Raw genomic sequence first — 14,060 nt, 5'->3', positions numbered from 1 at the left:
TTCTCTTACTCAGGTGATCTGGGTTGAGGAACCCGTCACAGTTCCCAAGTTGGAGATGTTCAGAGAATGCCCCTTCCAGACTGAGGGTCTCAATATTGTAAAAAGTGCCTGCTTGGTTTCAGCCATCCTTATACCCGAGGATTCCTTTGCACCACACAACTGGGAGAGTTTGCTAACAGCTCTGCTTTGTGCCTGCAGATCCGAGTGAGAGTGATTGAGGGCCGACAGCTATGTGGCAACAACATAAGGCCCGTGGTGAAAGTCCACATCTGTGGTCAGACACACCGAACAAGAATCAAGAGAGGGAACAATCCATTTTTTGATGAGGTAAGTGGGTGGAGAATGCGCGGCCCTGCTCGCCCAGTCTGTCCTGTTTGTACACGCCCCCTCCCCCTGCCAATTCCACCCGGTTCACAGAGGAGGGAAACACAAGGGCTAAGGACTGGAAGGTTCAGCCCAGGACTCCAGTGTAAAGCACAGAGAGAGACGTCGAGAGCCACGTGGGCTTGAAGCCATCTAACTAGCATCCATTGATTTCCGACTGTTATTCTCAGTTTCCCTGTGGGCCCCTTCATCCTGGGGACGGAACATGTGATGTCACCTGCATCCACCCTTTCTCTTTAAGAGTACAAAGTGACTCTAAAGGTTGACTGTGCCACTATGCGATTCATATTTTAAGGGGTATCAAATTTTGCTTGGCTACAAAAATAATTCATATTAAAGGAAAGCCACACGAGCAAACAAGGCCTTTTTTTTTTTCTTTGTACTGAGAACACAATCTGGTTCTGTTGACTTCTATGACAACTCAGTGATGCGTAATGCTTTACCAGTCGTCTCAGACACTGTAAAACCGTAACTGGGTATGGGCAGAAACGGTTTCGGAGTCTCTCGGAGGCCAGCTGTGCTATGCCGAGGAGACACAGCTCTGAGCTTCCTGGGGCGTGAGTGTCACACTCTGCTTTTGTGCCTAGGTCTTTCCTAGCCTCTCTGTTTCCTACAGCTTTTAATCCCAGCCCTGTTCAGGCTTTGTCTTTTTTCCTGTCTACATTCACAAAAAGAAACCAGTTTCTTCTCTTCAGCACCCTGTCTCTTGCCTTGTTCAGATGAGGTGGGGAACCCCATTTTCTTCAAAGCCGTACTTCTTAAGTCAATGACAGACCATAGCACATGGGTGCCTACAGACGCCAGTGACTTGGGGCTCTAGCCGTGGGATCTGTCCGTCAACGCTTTCATGATGTAGGCTTTATGTTGATTGAGAGGGCAGCAGGAGTCTCTGTCTTCCTCGGAGTTTTCACATTCATCACCATTTCCAATAAAACAATGAAATGACATGGATACCTTTTGTTTGTGTGCACGTGGTACCAGGCATCAAACCCGAAGTGACAGGCTATCAGCATCAGATCCACGGGACCTGAGTCACTGGCTAATATCTGAATGTGCTCTGTGTTGTTTGACAGCTATTTTTCTACAATGTGCACATCACACCTTCTGAACTCATGGATGAGATCATCAGTATCCGGGTAAGGGGAAGCTGCTGCTGGGGCAGGGGAATGCTGCTCACTGGCCACTGGATGAAGGCCAACAGCTCATCCCTCTCCTGTCTTCCAGGTTTATAATTCCCATTCCTTGAGGGCAGATTGTCTGATGGGGGAATTTAAGGTAAGTGGCAACTGCATACTTCTTTCAATTATGTAAAGGTGAGAACTCTCAGAATAGAGAAACTGATTCATAGCCAAGCCTCAGGGCATACATCTTGGTGACATCTTAGGGTTCTAGGTAAAGGGCAGACACCATGATTTTTACTGCATGCTTCATGGATTTTGTCTGCCTTCAAAGTATAACGCTAATAGTTACACAACTCACCATAAGCATGGTACCTTGGTGTGTCACTGAGAGCACTTGCCAGCTCCCATCTCTGGATAGAAGCAAAACCATTGCTACAAAGGATGTGCTTGGTGATGGCAAAAAAGCCTCCTAACAAGCAAGCCATACTCACCAATGGTCCCAGAGCTCCGTCTGCAAAGCCAGTGAAGTTAATGAGAAAAGAGAGTGAAGCTGGGCCAGAGAAGCTATACTTTTTCAAGTTGTTCTCCCTGGCCTGATTCTTGATTGGCGCCTCAGCTATTCTCAGAGGATGAGCTACCTTCTGAAGAAGCTCCAGTCCCTGAAATGCTCATAGGATGATCTGGGTCAGAAACACCTCTGGTCATATCCCCTGCTTGTCACGTTGGTGAAATCTCTTAACCGCTCTGATCCTCAGTGACTTCATCTGCAAGATGGAGTCATCACTATGAAGATGTGGAAAGACATCATGGAACTGTCCTACCAGAGAGTAGATTAGCGCTCACATTAGGACTGACCAACCAGAGAAGGAGGGTGGCACGGGAGATGGGGCCAGGTGATGCTCTGCAGGGTGACTAATGGTCCTAGTTTTCTCAGGTACTTTCAATGCTGACGCTAAGAATGTCTCAGGCAAACTGGGACATGTGGGTCGCCCCGCTTTGATGGTCTCTTCCAACCCTAAATCATTTAGTCAACAATGATTCATTAAGAGTCTTCTACAGGGGGCTGGAGAGATGGCTCAGTGGTTAAGAGCATTGCCTGCTCTTCCAAAGGTCCTGAGTTCAATTCCCAGCAACCACATGGTGGTTCACAACCATCTGTAATGAGATCTGGTGCCCTCTTCTGGCCTGCAAGCATATACGTGTATACATAATAAATAAATTAATTAAAAAAAAAAAGAGTCTTCTACATCAGGCATGGTGCTGATGCAGACTGGATGAGGTGGAAATTTAGATCTTGGAAATTCAAGAGAAAGGGTACTGTATCCAAACACAATGCTGTCCATTTAACTTGCTTTCATCTTTTCCCCAGATTGATGTTGGGTTTGTGTATGATGAACCTGGTAAGTAATGTCCTCCCTATCAACCTGTATCTCAGCTCCTTCTAATTCTGAAGAAAATTTTAGAGCTTAAGAAAATCTCAGAGATGCACCTATTGGTTTTGTGGGAGCCTAGGCAGTTTGGATGCTCACCTTACTAGACCTGGATGGAGGTGGGTGGTCCTTGGACTTCCCACAGGGCAGGGAACCCTGATTGCTCTTTGGGCTGACAAGGGAGGGGGACTTGATTGGGGGAGGGGGAGGGGAAGGGGAGGCGGCGGTGGGGAAGAGACAGAAATCTTTAATAAATAAAAAAAAAAAAAATCTCAGAGATTGAAGAACTGTCTTTTCAATGGTGGGGATCGAGTTCAGGTCCTCATAAATGCTAGCGAAGAACTCGTCTTCCATAGAGGCATGCCGACAAGTGCATCACAGGAGCACTGTTTCTGAGCTGGGGAGGGTGTTTGATGATTTTAACACTCATAGATAGGTAATGTCTTGGTTTTGTGATTATCTCTTGATATGATTAAGATCAAGTTACGAAAGTTCTATGGAGCTTAAAGATTCTTGCTTGAGTCACACCAGGATAGGAGGGCGGGACTAAGATGTCGGCAGAGCGAGGACATGAGATGTTGATAGGTGGACCTGATTGGGGACTTGAATGAAATCACAGACTTGCCAGCACATCTTCTTCTTCTTTTTTTTTCTTTTTTTCTTTTTTTCTTTTTCAAGACAGGGTTTCTCTGTGGTTTTGGAGCCTGTTTTGGAACTAGCTCTTGTAGACCAGGCTGGTCTCGAACTCACAGAGATCCGCCTGCCTCTGCCTCCCAAGTGCTGGGATTAAAGGCGTGTGCCACCACCACCCGGTGCAGCACATCTTCACAATGTCCCTGTCCTTTGTTTCTTTCCTAGGCCATGCTGTCATGAGGAAATGGCTTCTTCTCAATGACCCAGAAGATGCCAGCTCGGGTGCCAAAGGTTACATGAAAGTCAGCATGTTTGTCCTAGGAACCGGAGATGAACCGCCTGTGAGTCCTCATCCTCTACCTTCTCTTGTTGAATAGAAATTAAGAAAGTGGGCTGAGAGACAGAGCTCAGACTCCAGACAGAGCTCAGACTCCAGACTGTCACCCTCACCCATGATATCTCTGATTCCTAAAAGCTGTCCTTTTCTGGTCACCGATGATCATAGTAGCTCAGATTCCTTCTCAGTGCTTCCTAGTACTTATGAGTCTTTCTTTTAGGGGCCAAGGGTGCTGAGTCAGGGTCTTATGTAGCCCAAACTGGCCTCAGCTCTGGTTAGAGCTTTGTAGCTAAGGTTAGCTTTGAACTTCTGATCTTCCTGACTTCACCTGCTATGTGCTGGGATGTGGTGCTATGTGTGCACCAGAGCATCCAGGAATAAGTATTTAAGTTAAGAAATGTATTTGTGTTTAATAACTTCTTTGTATCATTAGAAAGACCTGAATTCTTGTGTACGATGGTTCCTTACCTCATCACTTCCTTCTTCCCAAAGGGTTAGTGATAGTTCTGAGAAATCAGACAACAAACTAGGAACATGAGTTGGCCAGAGAGAAGTGAGAACACAGGAACACACACACACACATCCTTAAAATGGATTTTCATGGGACTACAGAAGGATGCAGAAGTACTGAAGCATTGATGTTGTAGAGGTTTTGAGGCTGAAGGAAAATCAGTGGGTGAACCTTTGAGCTCCAAACATTAGAGATCATAATGGGGGCAGTTCTGGGCATCAAGAGCTTGGTTTCTTTTGGAAATGCATCTTTTTATCGGTGCGATTTTAACCATGTGTCTCTAATAGCCCGAGAAACGAGATCGTGATAATGACAGCGATGATGTGGAGAGCAACTTGTTACTTCCAGCAGGGGTAGCCCTCCGGTGGGTAACCTTCTTGCTGAAGATCTACCGAGCTGAGGACATCCCCCAGAGTATGTACTGCCCTAGTCATGCGTGGGGCTTTCAGAAGTCTTTGAGATGGCACATGTCGGACTCACTCTAAATGCTGATGGATACTACTTCCGTGGGTTCCCCCTGAAAGGCCTTCCTAGATTTACTTCCACTCATCCCCCTACTTCCTGGATGCTTTCTGAGAAGCTGCTGGGCAGCCATTGCTCATCCATCTTCCTTCTTGAGCACCTGCCTTTGACCCATTCTGCTCGGTCCTTTCTTTCTTAAATGTTCTGTTTCTGTCTAGAGACTGATAAAGAGAGGTGAGCAGTAGCGCTTTCAACCTCTTTTTTTTTTTTTACATTATATTTAGAGTGTGAGTGTGTGTGTGCATGTGTGTGTGTGTGTGTGTGTGTGAGAGAGAGAGAGAGAGAGAGAGAGAGAGAGAGAGAGAGAGAGAGAGAGAGAGAGGNAGAGAGAGGAGAGAGAGGAGAGAGGGGGGAGAGGGGGGGGAGAGAACACAGAAAGTCAGAGGACAGCGTGTGGGAGTCTCCTCTCCTCTCATCATGTGGGTCTTGTAAGCAATGGTGCAGTGAAGCCACTTAACTGGACCACTTTATAGATAGGAAGAAGGGTTTATTGGGGACCAAATTGCCAAGCTTTCTCTTGGGGGACAGAGAGCAGCAGGGTGGTGTCTTTGAGCTGATACAGGTTGCTCAGATTGACCCGGAACTAGATGCCTTTGCCTGAAGGTGATCTTTGAAGGTGGATGAAGGGAGGTTTCTGGTAAACAGAAACTCATCTTTAGGCCTCTGTTTACCTAGAAACGATTCTCCTGTTTACATGGCCAAAGTCCTTATGTTTAGGACACTGTCACCAGAACTGCCATTTTGGGGGTCTTATTTGGACCTAACTGATCATAGGGACATTCATTCAGATTGTAGAGCTTGGTAGAAAGTGCCTTTACCTACTGAAACATATAACTAGCACCTATTAACCTCTGTTTGTCCTAAAGAAAATGTTAAAGTTTTGTATCAAAAAATGTGTTTATTATTGGACTATTAAATATAGCTCATCAGGGGCTGGTATGATGCCCGGTGGGCAAAAATGCCACTCTTCAAGCTTGAGGATCTGATTTCAGATCGCCAGAACCCAGGCAGAAGCTGAATGTAGTGGCTTGTATGGGCTTAGTGCCCCTAAAACTAGATGAGATGCCATGACCCCTGAAGCCGGGCGCGCCACTAACCTGGCATGCATAGTATAGGAGCAAACAACTCAGGAAAGAGCCTGCCTCAAAAACAAGTCAGCAGATAGAGCTAGACACCCACGGTTGTCCTCTGACTTCCACATGTAAGTCATGTCATGCATGTACCCTCAAGTACAAAGTATGTACACATGCATCATGGACACAAATATGCACGAAGCAAGTGGAAAATGTTTTAAGAGGTGTAGAGCAAAGTATAGGCAAGTCTCAATAGCTGTCTATGTCTCTATTGTATTATGAGACATATTTAGTGAGAGGCTGAACACTTGACAGCAAATGTCTTACAGAGATTCCTTCGGAAGGGACCAAGCCTGATTATCTCTGCTGCCAGCGCAGCGAGCATCTTTTCTGCCTCCTCTGCTGGGCTCGGGGGCACAGGACTCTTTCCCAAGTCCCCAGGGTGGCAGCACAGACCCCTGGTGTCTTCAGGACTTCCTTCTTTTCCTCGGAAGTCTTCCCTCCTTTCAAAGATTCTAGAATGTTCCCATACTATCTTTCGCTCAGAAATATCTCCACTCTATTAAATTTAGCTTCATATCATTCTTCCTACACTGGCCAATCAATTGATTTCTGTCGAGTTTGGAGTTTGATGGAACAGAGGCACTCACGTGTGCAGTGTGTCGACGCGTGAGAGCTACACTGCTTAGGAGTGTATTGACTTTTCTTACATTTCTCTAAAATGTTATATTGGGCCGTGATACGCATTCACCAAATTGGACAAAGGCCTGAATTTGACAATTGGCTCTTACCCTAACCAAATTGATATCTGGAATCTTCTTCCTTCTATGAATGATTAGTTCCTTTTAACATAGGAATTTATCAGTTTATTTCTCAAGGCACTCTCGATTGTTTTAAGACTTTGCAGGGAGTAAAGAGTTCTTTTCTTCCCTCACTCCCACTCTCCTCCCCCACTCTCACTAGAAAAGAGAATTTCTGCTGCTCCCTTGCCACCTCTTCTTACATCTCTTTCAATGTGTTGTTTGATTTCATTGTTTTGAGAGAGTAGGTTTGATTTCTGCTGTGTGACTTTCCCTTTCCAGTGGACGATGCCTTCTCACAGACGGTGAAGGAAATATTTGGTGGCACCGCAGATAAGAAAAATCTCGTGGACCCGTTCGTAGAAGTCTCCTTTGCTGGGAAAAAGGTTTGTATGTGATCTAGATGTGTGTATCTCTTAGAACAGACATTTAAATGCCATGACTTCTTTGTGGGTGGATCCTAGTGGGCCACCCTGCAGAGAGACTGGTTATTTGGATCTGGTTATGCCATATTTCCCCCATGACATTATTTTGGAAGTGAAAAGTATACAGGACTCAAATTAGAAAATTCTGCCTTTCAAAGATTATAATCTTTGAAAGTGAGAGCTGCCACTGCACTGTTTCTGTTATTTCTCAGGTTTAACTATTCCTTTAATCTTGGGCAAAATCCACCGTCAGCTGTCCATCATTCTGCCGCTGTGGTGAAACACTCTGACTAGAGCACCTTAGTGGAGGAAAGGGTTTGTTTCCGTTTCCAGATCAGCGCCCATCATTAAGGGCAGTCAGACAGGGATTGAAGCAGGAACTGGAAACAGAGGCCACAAAGGAACACAGCTTACCTGCTCCGTCTCTGGCTGGTTCCCAGGCTCGTGCTTAGCTAGCTTTCTTACACAGCCCAGGACCACCTACTTAGGGAATGGTGCTGCCCACAGTGGACCCAGTCATCCTTCATCAATAGGATAGCTGTGGGGGACTAGTTCTATGTAGATCTGACTATGAAAACAAAGGTTTAGCTGAGTGAATGCTTTCACACCAGGGGACCATGGTGTGAGAAAAGGAATACAGCTGCTTATATGGAAGAAGTTATCTCAACAAATGATTTATTTATACACTGCTGGGATATAGAAGGGATTAAGGTAGAAATGCCATGATATCACAAGATTTCTTCAGAATTGACAGTGACTATCCAAAAGACAAGTGTTCCCAAAGCTCTGCAAGTCAGGTTCTCCATGTGGAGTGTAATACACTCCTGTGGATCTGTCTATAGGTCTGTTAGCTGAACCTTTTTTTTTTTTTTTGATTTTCGAGACAGGGTTTCTCCGTAGCTTTTGGTTCCTGTCCTGGAACTAGCTCTTGTAGTCCAGGCTGGCCTCAAACTCACAGAGATCCGCCTGCCTCTGCCTCCCGAGTGCTGGGATTAAAGGCGTGCGCCACCACCGCCCGGCTGTTAGCTGAACTTTTGCTGTATAGTCTTGTGGACTTGTGACAGTACAAAGCCCTGGTGTAGTCCCTGTCACCAAGACAAAAGGGAGGGGTTGGGAGAGAGAAAAACAGAGAGGGAGGAGGAGAGGAAAGAGAAGGAGGAAGAAAGGAGGAACAGGAAAGAGGAGGAAGGAAGGAAGAAAGGAAGGAAGGAAGGGACAGAGAAACGATGTATAGGTTACTAAATGTATAACTAATAAGTAGACTGCTAAAGTCACATTCATGGACATACACATGACAAACTGTAGTAGTTAGAAATGTGACTACCTACTGTTTTCCTTTGGTGATTTTTGCAGGTTTGCACAAATATAATTGAGAAAAATGCAAACCCCGAATGGAATCAAATTGTCAATCTTCAGATCAAGGTTTGACTTTCTTTTCTTCCATAAAAACTAAGAATATTGACTCCATTAGTTAGCGAATCAGTGGAGAAATAATTGCCTTTTTCTCTTTCACTTTAACAGTTTCCCTCCATGTGTGAAAAAATAAAACTGACAGTGTATGACTGGTGAGTTGAAATGGATTCAGCATTAAGGAGCTAAACATTTGGGGACTGAGTGCATTGCTTTAGGTGACTTAACTTACACCTTTTGATGTATCTATTCTTCCACAATAAACCTGAATATGGAGCTGGGTGGTGGAGAGCTCTTTAAAAACACAATAAAACAACAACAACAATAATAGTAATAGTAATAATAATAATAGAAAAGGATTTTCAGAAAAGTTTTGGATATCTTAGTTCAGTTGTTCATAACAAAATAAGGGAGGTAGTCATCTGAAAATACTTAAAATAAGAAATTAAGGAATTTTAATTTCATTAGGCTTTCCAAAATAGATTTCAGAAAGAGAGTAAATCAATATTTAGGAACAATCACCAAACTGTCTGAAAATAATTCTTTGTTATTCTAAGAAAGGAAAATTGATAAAGTTGCATTCCCAAAGGCAAATTTTTTTTTATTAAGTCAAGCTTGGTAGTATGTGTCTGTGATCCCAGAATTCAGAAGACTGGGGGGTATTGTGAGTTCTAGGTCAACCTGGCCTACATAGTAAGACCAGGGCTCAAGAAAAGACAGGAAAGGAGAGAGGGGAAGGAGGAAGGAGGGAATTTATTGAAGTATTCTTCCTAGACTAGCTTCTTAGAACAATTGGCCATCATAAGACTGTTGAGGAGGCTACTTCTTGGTTTCCTGGCCACCCAGACTCCCAAAATAATCACACAGAATTTGTATTAACTGCAAAACTGTTTAGCCAATAGCTTAAGCATATTTCTAGTTAGCTCTTACATTTTTAGCAAAGTGAACAAGCAGCCTCTCCCAACATAAGACCACTTATAGAATGTTCTTGTTGAATGAAGTGTTCAAATGATCGTCCCTTAGCCCTCTGAGGAAGAAGCATGGGCAAACATCATCATCATCTCCGTGGTGACTCTGGGGGAGGGGGACAGGGACCACTCTCAGCTTCACTTCACAGTAAGAACAATGAAGCTCAGAGTGGCCAGGTGGCTTGCCCACAGATACTTGATCATTATGGACAGAATTGAGCTCACATGTTGCCTGCCTGGTGACCCCATGTTTCTCCTTTGGTCAAATGAATCTGACTTTCATGTTCAGGCCATACTGGTCCCACAGCAAGATGGCATGCCAGGTGGAGGAAAACAGCACTTATTTTGTGATCATATTACAACTGGGAGCTGCAGCTGAGATCTGAGGACAATGTCCCTTCTTTAATGTAAAGTTTCAAGGCTTTGGGGATCCTCAGGTCATAGACTGTAGGAGATCTCAGGGCCAAAGCGACCCTCAGGAGTATGGAGGTACTCCTACATGGTTCTGGTATCCACTTTGGCCTATTGACCCTATAGCTGGATGAGGTAGGTTGAACCATCCCAGTGTTACCTGTGGTCTGTGAATGTGGGCATACCTGTCTCCTGCTCCTTCCAAAAATGAATATACATGAAAGGCCCCCAGTTTCACTGAGGAACCCTTGGACCCAAGTCTGAGATTGCATATATTAAAGGGTATTTGAAGAACTAAGGTAAGGGTAAGGATTCTAAATCCATCTAAAAGACAGAAAAGATTCAAACCTCATGTTTGTGATTTAATAGCTGGATATAATATTTTTCTAATAAATTACTTGAATGGGTTATTTCCTTTAAGATATTATTCAATGATCTTTTTCCAAAAACACTGAGCATTAGGCTTCAGAATGAACATGCTCTAGATGGCTAATGAAAAAAGGAATGGAACAGACTAATGTTCATGTACATGCCAAACCAAAGGCCTCTCTATGGTGCCTACAAAAGGGCACGCATTGACATTTGTACTTGTAGTGAATATTGGCAAAACTTTCCCCACAGTTTAGGTAAAATTTAAGTTTTAGTCAAGCAGCTGTGCTCTGAGAAACAACATTTGTCATATAGTAGGCGTTCAATACACATTTGAATTTAATTAGAAGAGACTTTTTCTCTCTTCGATAGATCCCTAGATACAGCCTATTATACTTGCTAAGCCATTTAAGTCACCATAAAAATTGCTGTGGACATGGTAAGGCATAGCTGACTAGTTTACACACCATAATTCAGTCCACTCATGTAACATCATATAAACTCAAGTGTGGCCATTTGAAAATCCTTTGACTTTTCTGTGAATCTCAGCTTCAAGACAACAGCATGAACGGTCCAACTGGACCAGGGTTTCTAGAGTGGCTGGAGAGTCATCTAGACTCGCAGGCTGTGTATACATTCATGGACGCTAGCCCAGGTTTCCTGAATTGAACTTGGACAGAGGAGGGCGGGAACTTTCCACACAGTCCTTAAGTACAGTAAAGACTGAGGCCACTGGACAGGATCCTTCCAACTCTTCTGTTAAGATTATTGAAATGAGCCAGGTGGTAGCAGTGACACAGACTTTTAGTGCCAGCACTCAAGAGGCAGGTGGATTTCTGTGAGTTTGAGGCCAGCCAGGTCTACAAAGTGAGTTCCAGGACAGCCAGAGCTGTTACACAGAGAAACCCTGTCTCGCCAAAACCGAAACAATAACCACCAAGATGATTGAAATAAAGGTATAACTTTACAGGCAGAAGGTGTAACATCTTGTTTTACACAGGGACCGGCTTACCAAAAATGATGTCGTTGGGACAACGTACCTATACCTCTCTAAAATTGCCGCCTCTGGGGGAGAAGTAGAAGGTAAGTCCCTTGAGGGTCAGAACGAGACTAGACTCAAAGCTTCTAGAGGTGCGGTTAGCTAGTAGTAGTGCTTACACAGAAAGCATGAACTGAGGTGATCACCTAGAAACAGGATTGATGTCTTAAAAGGCAAGTATGTTTGGGCACAGGACTATGTGACTCCAGTTGCAGAGGAGACTAAGACAGAAGAATCACATGCTCAGGGCCTGCCTGAGCTACAAGGAAGTTTCCCTCTAGCCTAGGCTACTAACACCACCCTGTGTCAAAACAGAAATGAAAGGACTGGCCATGTAGCTAACCAGCAGAGTGTGTACCTAGAGAATACAAAGCTCTGGACTCAATCCTTAGCATCCCCACCCCCAGACAACTCCCCCCATATACACATGGAAGCCCAGTGAGTCCAGTGAGCTGTGACCGTTTATGTTTTGGTGATAAACAGCAAAATAATTAATGATGGAAGCAAAGAACAATGTAAAACTGTTTAGCTCTCTTGCTCCCATCCAAACCCTTTTTGCCAGGAGCTGTTTTAGAATTGTCTTGCTTGTCAGTATAGTGCCCACACATCGCTGTGCCTGTTGTTACGGTTTGGTGCATATTCAGGAAAGTACTTAGATAAGAGGAAAAATTAACGTCAGCACATTAGTGCCTGCAGCTCGAGTTTTCCAGGGGCCAGTAGATTAAACATGTTGAGGAAAGGGAGGTAATTTGGAATAAGATTTTTATCTTGAGAAGCTGAAGTTTCCTTTTATCCTAATTTTATGTGTTTTAAGAAGAGCATCAATATGGGGGTGGGGAAATGGCTCAGTGTTAAGAACATTCACTGATGTTGCATGGGACCCAGGTTTCGTTCTCAGTACCTTCAAGGTGGCTACAACCGTCAGTCACTCCAGTTTCAGGGGCTCTGGTACCCTTTTCAGGCCTCTGCAGGCACTGTACATGCATGATCCACATATACACATGCAGGTAAAACACATAAAATAGCAAGTAAGTCGTATCAATCCTAACCAATGTCAAGAACTTGGAAGGTCCTAAAGATAGGATTTTAAAAAGGCACTGGTTCCAGATCTTGAGATGTTAAAAAGAAAGACAATTATAAATCTCAGGGGAGACGAACAGAAATGCATGGTTCAAATATAAAGCCACGTGTAGCACTATTTTAAGCAAACAGCTGAAAGTCAGAATGAGATTGCACCTGCACGTTCTCTGCTGGAGGGATCCCAAGACTGGAGCTTCAGCAAAGAAAATGGAACGGTAGCCCCTTTCTCTGCAGAAAAGAAAAACGGATTAAGATAATAATTGATTTTATTTCTTTTAAGCCCACAGCCCTAACTCCGAACAGAGCATAAAGGCCATCACCCTTCTCAAATGGAAAACACAAGCACAGAACATATGGATGAAAAGTGAACCGAGGAAGGGCAGGCGTGCTTGGAGGCTCTTTGTGTGGAGTGGGCATTATAGATGCACCCACTATAGGTTAAAAACAAATCAGTAGTGGCTCAAAAGGGGCCACATCTGTAGAGAGGATGGGCAAAAGCAACCCAATCCATTTATTAAGTAAGGAGTCATTAAATACTATCTCAAGGTTGTGGTTCAAGAAATACCGGTAAAGGTATTTTATTTCATGATAGCATCAGAACCAAACCCAGACATTGTTAGAGGCAGTTTCAACCCCCTTCTCGGAGAATTTCTGCCATTACAGGTTTGGGGTCTGAGAACGACAAGGAGCTGCCTCCCCCCACCCTGTGCCTCCCCTCACCCCCCACTCCGTGTACACAAAGAAACAAACTATGCTTTGCATCACATAATCCAGGGCTAACTACAGGTGTTTGCTTATATCACTTCAAACCAAATTAACTTGCATTTTCTGGCCATAGGCCCAGCTAAAGACATGTAAATGTTGTTTGTATTAAAAGCATGCCCTGTTGTTAACTTCACCCGCTTCCTACCGTCATGGGAACCCAGGTCTTCTCAAATGCCAGCTCCTTGGCGCTGGTGAATTTGGGTTATTCACACGTGCTGGCTCTACCACTTGTGACAAAGCTTTTCACCCAGTTGACATTTAACTGGGAAGATGAGGACGATGAATTCAAAAGGCTCATGAGATTTGGAGGTGAACTGGGGGTTCCCTGCTGTTGCTAAGCTGCTTACTCAGCACAGAATACGATTAACTTTGCGATGTGTGTTTTTATACTGTCCATGTTTCTCTTGTTTCTAACCAATCATATTTTTACTACATAGATCTCTCCTCTTCGGGAACTGGGGCTGCGTCATATACAGGTTTACGCTTTGTAATTTTGCTGTCTTCTAGAGCTTTCTATCTACTGCCATCTTACTGAGAGTATTTTGATTGACTGCTTGCCTTAGAACCTTCTCTTTGGTGTTTCACTGTCTCAAATGCAGTTTTGCTAGACTTAGGATGTTTCATGAGTTGTGTGTGCTTGTCCTGCATGACTAAAAATTGAAAATCAATTTGATAGGCAGCCTTCCTGCCATGTTTCATCTTTCACCCTGATACACACCATTCTATGTGGCTTTACTGCAAATGATTGTTTGTGATTGTTTATGCTTATGAGTAGAGATACG

At 44.1% G+C, this 14,060-nt stretch overlaps 1 protein-coding gene across 2 annotated transcripts in view; it reads left to right on the top strand.

Annotated features, from left to right (window-relative positions):
- Window positions 1–14,060, top strand: part of Myof (myoferlin) — a 137,485-nt gene that overhangs the window by 53,465 nt on the left and 69,960 nt on the right. The window contains exons 7-17 of one of the 2 annotated variants that reach the window (XM_050157668.1): window positions 199–327; window positions 1,458–1,520; window positions 1,609–1,659; window positions 2,875–2,905; window positions 3,794–3,909; window positions 4,704–4,830; window positions 7,094–7,197; window positions 8,590–8,658; window positions 8,758–8,801; window positions 11,395–11,477; window positions 13,716–13,754. In XM_050157668.1, the coding sequence (XP_050013625.1) occupies window positions 199–327; window positions 1,458–1,520; window positions 1,609–1,659; window positions 2,875–2,905; window positions 3,794–3,909; window positions 4,704–4,830; window positions 7,094–7,197; window positions 8,590–8,658; window positions 8,758–8,801; window positions 11,395–11,477; window positions 13,716–13,754 (856 nt within the window). The remainder of the gene's footprint in view (window positions 1–198; window positions 328–1,457; window positions 1,521–1,608; window positions 1,660–2,874; window positions 2,906–3,793; window positions 3,910–4,703; window positions 4,831–7,093; window positions 7,198–8,589; window positions 8,659–8,757; window positions 8,802–11,394; window positions 11,478–13,715; window positions 13,755–14,060) is intronic. The other variant, XM_050157674.1, reaches the window with a different exon arrangement.

Source organism: Alexandromys fortis, unplaced genomic scaffold, assembly GCF_014885135.2.
Source record: "Alexandromys fortis isolate MF-2015 unplaced genomic scaffold, M_Fortis_MF-2015_v1.1 scaffold_10, whole genome shotgun sequence".
Classification (NCBI taxonomy): Eukaryota; Metazoa; Chordata; class Mammalia; order Rodentia; family Cricetidae; genus Alexandromys; species Alexandromys fortis.
The sequence above is the reverse complement of the archived record's forward strand: the minus strand, read 5'-3'. Positions and strand labels throughout refer to the sequence as shown.